The sequence below is a fragment of the Dermochelys coriacea genome, chromosome 16 (genome assembly GCF_009764565.3).
Source record: "Dermochelys coriacea isolate rDerCor1 chromosome 16, rDerCor1.pri.v4, whole genome shotgun sequence".
NCBI lineage: Eukaryota > Metazoa > Chordata > Testudines > Dermochelyidae > Dermochelys > Dermochelys coriacea.
The window spans coordinates 7,411,259-7,425,019 of NC_050083.1; the positions used below are offsets into that span (position 1 = coordinate 7,411,259).

At 42.9% G+C, this 13,761-nt stretch overlaps 1 protein-coding gene across 15 annotated transcripts in view; it reads left to right on the forward strand.

The window, feature by feature from the left end:
* CACNA1B (calcium voltage-gated channel subunit alpha1 B) overlaps positions 1 to 13,761 on the forward strand; it is a 505,831-nt gene that overhangs the window by 463,299 nt on the left and 28,771 nt on the right. For all 15 annotated transcript variants that reach the window (XM_043498957.1, XM_038374486.2, XM_043498961.1 and 12 more), the window contains one exon: positions 2,833 to 2,929. In XM_043498957.1, the coding sequence (XP_043354892.1) occupies positions 2,833 to 2,929 (97 nt within the window). The remainder of the gene's footprint in view (positions 1 to 2,832; positions 2,930 to 13,761) is intronic.

Genomic DNA, 13,761 nt, shown 5'->3' on the forward strand with positions numbered 1-13,761 from the left:
TAATCCTAACTTCAGTACCTGGCAAATTGGTTGAAATTGCACTAAAGAACCTTGCATAATCACAGGTTTCAGAGTAGCAGCCGTGTTAGTCTGTATTCGCAAAAAGAAAAGGAGTACTTGTGGCACCTTAGAGACTAACAAATTTATTAGAGCATAAGCTTTCGTGAGCTACAGCTCACTTCATCGAGTACTTGTGGCACCTTAGAGACTAACAAATTTATTAGAGCATAAGCTTTCGTGAGCTACAGCTCACTTCATCGGATGCATCGGATGAAGTGAGCTGTAGCTCACGAAAGCTTATGCTCTAATAAATTTGTTAGTCTCTAAGGTGCCACAAGTACTCCTTTTCTTTTTGCACTAAAGAACAAAATTATCAGACACACAGATGGAATACAATATGTTTGGGAAGAGTCAACATGGTTTTTGTAAAGGGAAATCATGCTTCACCAATCTATTAGAATTCTTTGTGGGGGTCAACAAGCATGTGGACAAACATGATGCAGCCAATATAGTGTACTGGGACTTTCAGAAAGCCTTTGACATGGTCCCTCACCAAAGGCTCTTAAGCAAAGTAAGCAGTCCTGGGGTCCGAGGGAAAGTCCTCTCCTGGATCAATAACTGGTTAAAAGATAGGAAACACAAAGGGCAAGTTTACGCTTAAAATGCTGCATTGGTGCCACTGCACTGCTGCAGCGCTTTAATGAAGACTGTCTACGCCGACAAGGGAGAGCTCTCCCGTCAACACAGTTAATCCAGCTCCATGAGAGGCGGTAGCTATGTCGCAGGGAGAAGCTCTCCCGCTGACACTGCGCTGTCTACACGGGGGGGCTAGGTCAGTGTAACTATGTCGCTGGGAGGGGGCGGGGGGGATTTTTCAGCCCCCATTGAGCATTGTAGTTATACCAGTATAGGTCTGTAGTGTAGACCAGACCATAGAGTAGGAAAAATGGTCATTTTTCACAATGGAAAGAGGTATATAGTGGAGTCCTCCAAAGATCTGTACTGGGATCTGTGCTGTTCAACCCACTCATAAATGACCTGGAAAAGGGGTGAACAGTGAGATGGCAAAATTTGCAGATGATGCAAAGTCCAAAGCTTAGTGCAAAGAGTTACAAAGGGATCTCACTAAACTGGGTGACTGGGCAACAAAATGGCCGACGAAATTCAGTGTCGATAAGTGCAAAGTAATGCACGTTGGGAAAAATAATCCCAACTATAAACAAAAAACAATGGGGTCTAACTTATCTGTGACCACTCAAGAAAGAGATCTTGGAGCCATTGTGGATAGTTCTCTGAAAATGTACATTCCATATTCAAATCATATGATCAATGAGTTTTAAAAATCTATCAGAAATATATTTTTTTCAGGTGGGAATAAAAACCCCAGGGCTGTATTTCAATGTTGAGCTAGTGGCTAGGCATAGAAACTTTATCCTTTTGGTTTTGTCAGTTGTTTCTCTCTTCCATCCTTTTCCCCACCTTTCAGCCATCTGTGTAGTACCTGGGAGTGTGGTCTAGTGAGCACGCTAGAGCATTTGGGCTCTATTCCTGAGTCTACACCTGACTTGCTGTATGAGCTATGCCAGTTCATTTACCCTCTTTGTGCCACAGTTTCACCATCTTTCCCTGCTTCACAGGGGGGTTAATATTAATTAATAATGCTCTTTAACATGCTTTGGTATCCTTGTATGAAAGACCCTGTGGAATTGCAAAGTAGTATTAACACACAGCCAGCTGGGAAGATAAAATCAGACACTATAGTTGTGTCTAAAGTCAATGGCAGCACCAGTAGGGGTAGCAAGCCAGGAAGGCTTTTCAGCTGTGCTGCCCCTTCTTCCCAATGGAGGATTTAATTTGTTGTGGACTCCGGCTGTAACAAAACTCATCAACAATGGAGCCAGAGTTGCAAGGCTTCTGTTAAGCCTTCCTAGCTTTTTCCACTGCTTCCAAACTCGCAGGCTGGTCAACGTACCCTTGTAATGAAGCCAGTCAGACAATGGAATGGCCACTGAGGATGAAATAGCACCTCCTCTCCCCAGTCCCCACTTGGAGATTGAAAATGGGCTGGCATCTATGTGGCTGCCCTTGTGAGAGCTGAATCTGAATTGTTGGAGGAGTCTGGCTTTGTTGGATAGGGTGCTGCAGAGATTCAGCTTTTTCTGGGAGTCCAAGCCATCTTAGTAGGCCCATGTGAAAAAAACAAAAAAGGATTCTTATTCTTTCTTTCTTTCTTTCTTTCTTTCTTAGCCTTTAACCTAAATTGGAAGCAAAACTTCTTATTCACAAAAGAAAAAGAGAAGCATTTTATCTATTACATATGTGTCTGTCCCATAACTCTGCCTACCAGCTCTCCCTGGCATGGTGAATACAACCATTTTTTGATTTGAAAAACAAGCAAACAAAAAAAGCAACCCCCACTTTGTGTCCCCCCCCCAAATCCCTACCCACTCCAATCCCTTTCCACTTCCACTGACTTAGACATCAATCATTCCGTACTGCTGCCGCAGGGATTAGAGTGTCAGCGTTTAACCTGGGATTTCTCTGCAATGAGGAGACACCCATGGGTTGAACCAAAGGGACGGAAGCGGAGAAATCCTGCAGTTTACCCTCCTCTTTATTTTGTTTATTTGTCTCTTTCCTGAGAAATCTGATTAACCAGATATCTGTTTTTCTTGTCTGCTTTCTCTCCCGCTCTGCCCCTTCATTTCCCTCTCCCTGGTTTTGTTTCACCCTTTGTGTTGCTCCCCGTTTTTATTTTGGTTCCGGTTTGATTTCTGTCTCCTCCCGCTTTTGCCACCACACCCCCTCTCTCCCCCCGCCTTCAATTCCAAGCGGGCGCATCAGTTACACTGATATGTATGAGATGCTGAGACACATGTCCCCACCTCTAGGCCTGGGAAAGAAATGCCCTGCTCGAGTTGCCTATAAGGTAGATCATCCTTAAAAACTCCCCAAACCACCGGTGAAAGCTTCTTTTTGCCATGGCTGAAATGGGTGCTGTTTTCCTGTGATATTATTGGTGTGATCCTGAGTTCTTTCTGGTGCTTTATCTTCTTTCTTCACAGACTGGATTTTAAACATGCCACATTTTTGATATTTTTTTCAGTCATTAAAATTGTGACATGTTAGTTTGTCTTTCCAGCTATGTCTCCACCTATCTATATAAGTGTCGCTCTCTGTATCTTTCTGCTTCCTTTACAGTCCATTTGCGGGGTGGGAAGTGGAGTTAATAAGCAATTTATGCCACCAATACAATCCACTTATTTTTGTATATTTCTGACCTGCCTTTTAGTTGTGTGCTGTTTTTTTTTCTTTTAATTAGGTCAAAGTCATTAGGGTAGACAGGGCCGTAGGAGGTAGCAAGTTATTAAATACAGCCTATACCATAAATGCTCCCTAATACACTCGTGGAAATAACTGCACACAAATCAAACCATTTTGGTCCAAAGGAAAAAGAGAGATCACATATAAGTTGTCCTAAACAAGGTTTTAATTAAACCACAAGACACATTACATTCAAAAATACGTTAGTTGCTACATTTCAGACCCTGCTGTGGAGAGTGTGGTAGAAATGCAGAGACAAATTAGATTGACTTTATAAAGCGCAGTCCAGGATTCCAGCCAATTCCCTCCCATTAGTTTCAGCGAGACTTGCACGGCTACCACCAAATTCTGCATGAAATTTACATTTGGCGAGGGCTTCATTAGGAATATTTCTTTAGCTTTGGTTCTCATGCCTTCAAAGGGATTTTCAATAGCATGCAGTACTGGCCTAACTCTGCTCCCATTAAAGACCATGGGAGTTTTTACTGTTGACTTCAGTGGAAACAGAATTAGGCCAGCACTGAGCGTTTTTGAAAATCCCACTCATCCACCTTGAGCTTTGCTTGGTGTGACAGGTTGGAATGAACCCATACCACATCATACCTCCAAGCGTCACCTGATTTCTCATTTAAACTATGTGACACTGAGTTTCAGTAGCAGTTCCATATGAGATGGGCCTACTCCAAACCGCCAGATCCAGTCCCCGCCCCCTGAATTTCACTGTGGCCTTTCATAGTGCATGTAAATATCAACCAAAGTTTCATATGAATAATTTCCACATGGCCCTTCCCTATTGTAATGCATTTCCCCTCTATGGGACAAAGTGAGAAGAAGGTAAGAATAGTTGGCTTGGAGGAGGCTTTTGGATTCAGTATTACATGAATGATCTGTTAGGTAGCTTTTCTGTGTGCATCTTGCTATGGTCCTGGCATAAAATGTGAGTACTCCGAAGGGGGGTATCTATTATGAATATATAGTAATGGCCAATATATAGTAAATGTCCTTATAAAAACTTTGCAAACACATTATCAATTTGTAAACTTCCATATTTCAGCCATTTAAAATATCTGTTGGTTTTATACACACACACACACACACACACACACACACACACACACACACAGAGAAAGGGCGACATTTGCAAAAGTGGCCACCGGTTTTTTAAGTGTGTCTCTTCTAGAGGCCCAAAGTCGCAGTGAGCTTGATTTTTCAGAGCTGCTCGGTTTTTGTTTATGTGGGTTTTTTTGGCCACTTTCTATATATGCTTTTTAGAGCATATGTATGTACACACACACCCCAGAAGCATAATATTTTCAATTGTATTACTTTTTCCTACCTCTACGTTAAAAATAGCCACTAAGTGTGTTTAAAACATACATTTTAGAAGGGTTATTGGCTGCTTGTAATTCTGTATTGTTTAGAGGCTGTATTTGTTGTTGTTTAACCTATATATACCAACTTTTTTCCAGGCTGAGACCTTAGATACTTATCTGCCCTCATTCATCACTAGAAAGTTCTTTTTACATTAGTCTTCCTACATGCAGTTTAATTTTTGTCTGTATTTATATACCTTTCCCATAACATTTAGGTACCTTTGAGTATTTTTTTTAAAATACACCCACTTGATTCTTCCACCCTTACTTTTTACTCATCAAGTAACAGCTCTCCATGGCAGGGATGTAACTGAGTCCCATAAGTAGAGATGGGTCCAAGCTGTGAAGCTCAGATTTACTGTCAGACTTTCTCTGAGTTGAAGGTGGTCAGATATATTGTTCCACTTTGGCTCACTATAGAATAGGTCCAAGCTCTGGAGTTTACACCTGGATCTTGATTTGAATTCCCCCAAAGTACAGGACAGTTCGATCAGTCATTGCAGGTTGGGCTCATCTCCACTGATAGCAGTAGCAGTGTTACTAGGGCGGGGATCAGCAACCTTTGGCCCGCGGCCCACCAGGGTAAGCCCCCTGGCAGGCCGGGCCGGTTCGTTTACTTGCTCCATCCGCAGGTTTGGCTGATCGCGGTTCCCACTGGCTGCAGTTTGGTGCTCCAGGCCAATGGGGGCTGCAAGAAGCGGTGGCCAGCACATCCTGTGCCACTTCCCACAGCCCGCATTGGCCTGGAGCGGCAAACCACGGCCAGAGGGAGCTGCAATCGGCTGAACCTCCAGACGTGGCAGGTGAACAAACTGGCCCGGCCTGCCAGGGGGCTTACCCTGGCGGGCCATGGGCCAAAGGTTGCCAGTCCCTATACTAGGCATTTCACTAATTTAATTTTTAAAAATCCATGCTTTCACTAATCATGACATTGGCTTTCATTGCCTCTCTCCTCCATTTTTATTAACTGATTTGACTAGGAAGAGCATGTGCAAGGAAACATGGTTGTGCTGAAAATCTGCATATTAACACTGCATGTGAATGGTTGCATTCAGTTGCCCTAGACTTCAGTGGTTTCCAAGTGGTCATTGTCTACCTGGGGTTACCAATGCTGTTCACCACGATCTGTTTGTAACTGATGGGAAAACTCAGTGTGACAGACAGTCGGCCCCACTTGAGGCACAGTGCAACCATCCACGCTTGGCTACATGCACATGTTTCAGATCACAAACAAATCTGCTTTCTAAGAAGCCAGAAAATAAATAAATAACAATTCAAATGACACCCTCAAACTGTGCAACTGTAGCTCAGAGACAGCCAGTGAAAGGAGTCAATGTTTTGTCTCTGCCCTCTCCTGTTCTCTCACTGTCAGTAAAAGTCTGTTTTCTGTTCTGTTGGGCAAAAGGTTTTTTTCCCTCTTTGTCCCTCTTTGTATTATGTGTATTTTCCTGACTCTCTCTTTGATTGCAAAGATCTGGGCAGCCTGTATGGGTTTGTCCCTGTCTCTATCTGTTGGCCTTCTCGATAGTTCAGTGTTGTTTTTCATTTGTTTATTTTCTCCAGACTTTGGGGCTACTGTTTCTTTCCATCAAATTTCTTTTCTTTTCTTTTTTTAATTTTTTTTATTTTGTTCCTCCTTTGTGAACTGTTCTCCTTGATTAGCAAGACCAATCCCTGCAGAGTTATTATGCATGTGGCTTGCTGCTTGCCTTGATATTCATGCATGGTAATCTTTTAGTGCCTCGTTCTGACACTCCTCAGGTGACAGGAGAGCTTTATCCCAAGAGACACTGGGCATTCGAAAGAAGAAAGCCACTTTCCTCCACATTGCTGGGGCTGGGGTTGGGGAAGGTGGCACTTTGGGTTCTTCCAATTGATTAAAGTTCTAGTGGTTGCATAGTTTCAAATCAGAACCTTTGGTCCATTTAGCAGAGTTTACTGAGACTTCATTGTAGTTCTGTACAGGCCTTGTGAGTTTGCCAGCAACCACGGAGAGTGCTGGTCCCAATTTTTTGGCAAAAGATCCAGATTTGGCGACACCAACATGTTTTGTGAGCTCGCATCAGTTTCGCCAAACTGTTCTTGTCAAGAACAAAACAAAACAACAAAATAATCAAATTGTTTTATGATGACATTTTTGAAACAAAACGTTTTGGTTCAAAGCAACATTTTGTTTGTTTATTAAAAATACGAAAACCTTTACAAATGTCCAAAAATTAAACAAAACATTTACTTTGGATTGAATGAATTGTTTCATTTTTAACAAATAGAAACATTTTGTTTCAGGTTGAATGGAATGTTTAGTTCGACCAGAAACTTTTTTTTTTTTTTACTTTTAGATTTGCTGAAAATTCAAAAAAAAAAAATTTAGTCAATTTCTTTAAAACTACCAGCAAACAGAGAAAAAATCCATTATTTGCCTGGATCTAGTTATGGGTCTCCCCACTTTTTATAACACACACGGGGAGCATGGAAGCTTCTAAACATTGGTGTTTTTAGCAAGTTTGTAGACAAATAATATTGGATAACCCCACCCTTGTGTGTATGTACACATACATGCACGCCTGGAAAAATTGCATAGGAAAATGGTCAGTGCATTATCTGAATACATTAAAAGATTTTGTGGCTGCAATGGTTGCATGCATCTTGGTGCTCATGGTGCTCTCTCTTGGAAATCTGTCCTTCATGAATTTTCAAGGCAAGACAGTGAGCATTCCAACAGCATGCTTAGTCAGCTGGCAGAACTGGTGCTCAAGCATTTGCAATCATTGTACATAGCTATTGACAATGGCATTTTCAGCATGGGGCTGGTTTTATACATCCCAGAGTTTCTGGTGTATCTGCAGAGAAAATGGGGAAAGGAAACCCAACCAGTGCAACGCCCTCTGTGTACTTGGTAATGCATTGCTATTGAGCTGATGCCAAAGTGAATTAGAATTTGGAGGAGGGGTTTCAGTTTGATTTGTGTCGGGGCGTGACTCTTGAGCATAAAGAGTCATTTCCATTATGCTTGGAAAGATTTGATTTTTATTGGTCAACGTCAATTTCACTGTACGCACATAAACCGATGGAAAAAATATTTCCATAGGTAATAGTCGGAATGTACAGATAGGCAAAGTAAGAAAAATGGTGCTTGAGAACATATTAGAGTTTGATTTAAGGCTATTTACTTCATATATTTTGACATAGGATGTTTACCAGTTATAAAGCTTTATTTTTTTGACTCATCAATATTATCCCTCGAAATTATTTTTAAAAAAAATCGAATTCTGCTAAGCCTCAATGTAATGTCAACTGTTTTGCTTATACCAGGAATATCCAAACGTTGCCCTGCTGAGGGTCACACTGACAATTTGCCAAGAATACACGGTCCATCCCCTTACCTTGCCCATCTTGAACCACAGGTGCAGCCCATGGTGACTACAGATTCCAGCATGCAATACTTCATCTTGTTCCAAGTAACCCTCTGTTGGCCCAAAGGTTGAGCCTTGCACACCGAGATTGTAGTGCCCATGGGCTATACTTTAGAACTTCTTAGGCCATATCAAACTGGCTAGACTGGCTTTGGGGACACCTGGCAAATATTCTCCTTTGCCATCTTAGGCCCATCATTGTCATGTGATTGTGGTAACTTTATCCCTTACTGGTTTTTGTTTTCTTCCTTCCCAAGCTTTGTGTCAAGAATGAGGCCAGCAGAATTTGAATGTCTGGATTAGGCTGTGAACGATTCTAAACGAATCACAGACTTTAACTGGTCTCTATGCTAACTAGCTGGTCATTCTACCTTCTCCGAGCAGTGTTTGTCTGGGGAAATGCAATGACTAGCCAGTCAAAAGACAGGGCATTAAATAAGTCAGAGCATAATAGTTACAATTAGAACAGGGTTAATTATTCATAGCAAATGATTTATTCAACAAATTCAGACTCTTTTTCTGCTAGCAGATTGTCCATAAGCAGTTCTCAATTCTTTTGAATGTATTCACTGTTAGGAAGCATTCCCCCCTCCCTCAGTGATTTTTGTCCCATAAATTGCCCATGAGTAGTTCAAAGTGAGTTTTCAGTATCCAAAATTTAAGTGATGTTAACTAGTTTTAATAGGATGCACAGAGCACATGGTATTTTTTTCCATTGACATTTAGATGAGTGCAACAGTGAGTCAGATTCCCCATACACATACTCATGTTTACAATTCACTTCCGTGCAGAGGGTCTATAGGAAGCCTATGTGCCACTTAAATCTCACTTAAGCCCTGAGACGTATAGACTGAATAGTAGCTCTCTACACAAGATGATTTGCCCCTAACATTCTTTAATATCTGCTTAAAATTCTCTGTCTCCACTGGAATTCCTGTAAGTAAAAGATTTTCAGGAGATTATTTGCTGAAAGTGAACATGAAATTGGCACAAATTCAGGCAAGGTCAGTTCTGTATTTTATTTGAATGAATGTCTGTGCACATTCATTTAGTTAGTTAGTTGCCCAGCTCTAGTTACAACCCCTGTTAATAGCTGAGGAATGTCTGACTTGCTCATCTCCTGGAGCAAGAAATGCTACAAATGTAGCCCATGCTCCAGTCTGTAATTAGCTGTTATCTTGTTATCTGGTTGCTCCCCCTTCTGTGATGTAGAGAGTTAATTAGGTTTCAGAGTAGCAGCCATGTTAGTCTGTATCCACAAAAAGAAAAGGAGTACTTGTGGCACCTTAGAGACTAACAAATTTATTTGAGCATAAGCTTTCGTGAGCTACAGCTCACTTCATTGGATGTGAGCTGTAGCTCACGAAAGCTTATGCTCAAATAAATTTGTTAGTCTCTAAGGTGCCACAAATACTCCTTTTCTTTTTTTAGAGTTAATTAGGATGCTCTAGAGAGAATATCACAGCCCCAGCCCCTGAGGCCTTTCACTGCAGAAACATTAACAAGATCTTCTGATACATTAGTTAGGTTCCTCTTGTTAGCCTCTGTTCTGCTCATGTTGAGAACGGAGAGTGACTCTGAAACTGCCTAATTAAGATCTGGGGATTGAGGAGGTTTGTCTGGCACAGGTTAGGAAATCAGGAACTAGATCTCCATCTCCTGCCTGATACTTCTCTTCAAACTCCATTTGAGGAATGAAGTGTAGGAAGGGGAATGGCAAAAGGAGCAGAGAAATCTATTTCTGCCAGGCACTGAGATCTAGTGTGGGCTTTTCTCTTCGTCCAAGGTAGTCTTCTTCCCCCATTTAATTAGTGTAGCTAACCACACTTTTCGTCTGTGGCAGGCAGTCCCACGTTGATCCTGGAGTGGAGTGAACTCCTTAATGGAGTCTCGGAGCATTGTGATCCCTTAACATCTGTATCAACACGCTCGTATGTTTTCCTTTGAAATCTGGAGTAATGGAAAAATGCTGCAAATTAGACCCTTCCCCTCCTCCCTACAGTTCCTTATGGCAAATTTTTGAATCACACTTCAAAGCAGCAGGCAGTGCTAAGGCTCAGTGGGTCGCAGAGTAAGGACGGCAGTTCTGAAATACTGCTAAAGTGGGGATATTTTTGGTTTTGAGTGGGGCATGAAGAGCGGAGGGGCTAGATAATGCAGCCCCCTCTCTCACCGAGCATGCTCGTTAGCTTTCACAAGGTTACAGTGATGTAAGGTTTCCTTGTTGTGCCAGAGAGGAGTGGAGAGGGTTAGTTCAGTTTGTGTAATGTGAACCTACTTCCAGCCACTGTGGAAAGTATCAGATTAAGTGTGCAAGTGTAGGTATCAAGTTGCTAACGATTGTGTTACACTCCTGAACGTGCCTAGTCTGAACTAAGTGCTCAGATGTCTGGGCAGACTCAGAGTGAGCAGGTTGCTTGTGACTCAGTAAAAATGCAAGGCCTCCTCTGCTGACTTCTTCACGCGTTGCATGGTCCCAGAAGCTATATCAGGTCAAAGATGAAGCAATTACTTGTCCTCTGGATTTGCAAGGAACCGTCACAGAAACTTTAAGCAACATTTTTTCTCAGCATGGGGGTTGTAGGGGGAAGTGCTGATTACATGGTTTTCAGAAGTGTTGAGCATACACAGCTCTCATGGACTCCAGTGGGAGTTTTTGACACTCAGCACCTTTGAAAATCAGGCCCCTAAAGTGTAAGCAGTGGCATGTGTTAGGGATGTATTAGCAGGAGTGTTGTAAGCAAGACACGAGAAGTAATTCTTCTGCTCTACTCCATGCAGATTAGGCCTCAACTGGAGTATTGTGTCCAGTTCTGGGCGCCACTTTTCAGGAAAGATGTGGACAATTTGGAGAAAATCCAGTGAAGAACAACAAAAATTATTACAAGTCTAGAAAACATGGCCTATGAGAGAAGATTGAAAAAATTGGGTGTGTTTAGTCTGGAGAAGAGAAGACTGAGGGGGGACATGATAATAGTTTTCAAGTACATAAAAATTTGTTACAAGGAGGAGGGAGAAAAAATGTTCTCCTTAACCTCTGAGGATAGGACAAGAAGCAATGGGCTTAAATTGCAGCAAGGGTGGTTTAGGTTGGACATTAGGTAAAACTTCCTAACTGACTGGGTGGTTAAGCACTGGAATAAATTGCCTAGGGAGGTTGTGAAATCTTCATCATTGGAGATTTTTAAGAACAGATTAGACAAACATCTGCCAGGGATGATACTTAGTCCTGCCATGAGTGCAGGGGACTGGACTAGATGACCTCTCGAGGTCCCTTCCCGTCCTACAATTCTATGATTTCTGTGTGGCAGGGCCTAGCAGCATTGCAGGTAGATGAGGCTTTTAAATGGGAGGAAAAAAAAAATATTTGGTACATATTAAGAACTGCGAGGTGCTGTAACTGGAGAAAAATGTTACTTTAAAGAGATATTTGTTGTTTATGTTGCAAGATAAGACAATATGAATCAGCTTGTCCAGTGTGAACTAAATGTTTCTAGGAGCCTGAGCAGACTCATGCTGAGATGGTTGCTGGTGGAGTTAGTGAAAGGACGTCTCTCCTGACAAACCTGACCCCGAGTGCTTATTCAGCAATAAGGGGAATCGACCACAGAAAGGGTCTGATTTTTCCTCTCCCTTTTCTCCAGGGATGCATTCGGAAAGAGATGGCTGCTCTAAGTAGATGATTTAAAACCATTGCAATAAACAAACCCAAATCTTGCTATAGAGAGGTAATGAGAGCACTTCATTCATGTGCATTACAGGTTGCTATCCTGTCTTCTGCTCTTTGGGAAGGAGTCATTCAAGAAGGGGATTGGGAGTCAGGACTTTTTGACTTCTGTTCCTGGCTCTGCTGTTGACTCTCTTTGTGATCTTGGGGAAGTCACTTCACTTCTCTGCCTTATGGGAACAATAATCTGCTTCGGACAGGTGTAGTGAGGCTTATGGTCAGAATGTGCATGCTCAGCAAGGCATTGAGAGCCTTTCCTTGCCCAATGGCTAACTACAGTCCCACTGGAGACTTTCCTTGCCCAATGGCTAACTACAGTCCCACTGGAGGGTGCACACACTGATCCTTGCTATCAACTGGAGGAGCTGGATGGATGACAGACGGAAGGCCCTGGGCTTGTCCATCCTTTCTCCTGGCTGGGTGGGGAGGGCCATGATTGTGGCACACTTTGCAGTGGTGCTGGAGCTAGCGCTGCAGCTTGTGCTTCCCCAGGAGGGAGTCTGGTTGAGTCTGCTGGACTCCCTACACCACCTCTGACATTTACAGCCAGATTTTAGTTCCAAATGAATATCTGTAAAGTGCTTTAAGATCCTCAGATGAAAAATGCTGTGCAAGGGCTAAAAGTTATTCTTGACTTTTAGTGCCATAGCTGGCATGTATTGATAACATGTCCAATCAGAAATAACCCACACTGGGTCACTTTAGAGGGGTTGGCATTAGGTCATCCTATTAGTTTGCCCTGTCTGGCTGTAAAGGCTATGTAGGACTCCGCAAGGCAAGGCAGCCAGTCACATCACTCCTGTTCTTGAGACGTATGGGAGTTACAATGGGTCACGGACAATAAATATGGAGGGCCACATGTCCAGGTGGGCCTCTAGCACTGCACCCAGCGAACACCAGTTTGCATGTACATGGGAACGCCTGTTTGCTCAGTTAACTGTGCTGTACCACACGTCTGTTTGTGTGTGCCCTTTGAGAGTTCACCTCTGAAATCCCATCAGCACTGATTGAAATTTGCGAGGAAGGGCCTCTGTACAGCGGTGACATGTCAGTTCACAGTGTGGGCTACATTTTGCCCTCTGTGCCCGAGCACAGCTCCTCTAGGGAGTCAACTCTGCTAGGTCTATGGGGAGACCCAGGTTTTGCAGTCCCAGTTCTCAGGAGGATGGAGCTCTCCTTGGAGGAATTATTTCTCACCTGCTTGGTCTTCATTTCCATGCATCTTCTTTCTCTCTCCATCTCTTAACTCTCTCTCTCCCTCTCTCTCTCTCTCTCACTGAAGTAGGATTCAGTGGGACTCTTTCAGTAAGTTAACCACTGGATTGCATTGAACACACTACGTTTGCGCTAACCTTTGGCGTGCTGAAGGAGGATATTCCAACCAAGGCGCTATTCGGTTTTACACAATTGAACAGATGAAATTTTTGGAGCATTGCCAGCATTTGATATTGCCTTTGAATTACATGGGGAGGAAACTCTCAGCTTTGATTTCGTTATCCCTCATGTCAATACACTGAGGAGAACCCCTTGTCCTTGTTTTAAAGGGGGTTCTGTTAGGTTGTGATGGTTTCACTTAGCTCATTGATTACTAGAGTAAACCTGTAAGGGGCAGAGTGGGTTGCTGCACAAACCTTTTGCCCCAGTAGACTTGGGATCAGAGCTTAACATGTAAAATGAATGTGGGGGTCTCAGCTCTTTCCAGTGCTTGTTCACCATAGACAAAGATAATGTGCCAAAAGGAAGTCCCAGCCCCACTCTGTCAGCAGGGCTCAGAATAGTGTTTAAAGTCCTAACACGCCTACCCCTGCCCTTCCGAGTGCTGCCCAGTGTCCTGGAGCGATCAAGTATTTATTTTATCTGTAACAGTTCTTCCTCCACCCCTGTGTGGCAGCTGGCACTGTGTGTTTAGCCCCTTGCCACACAA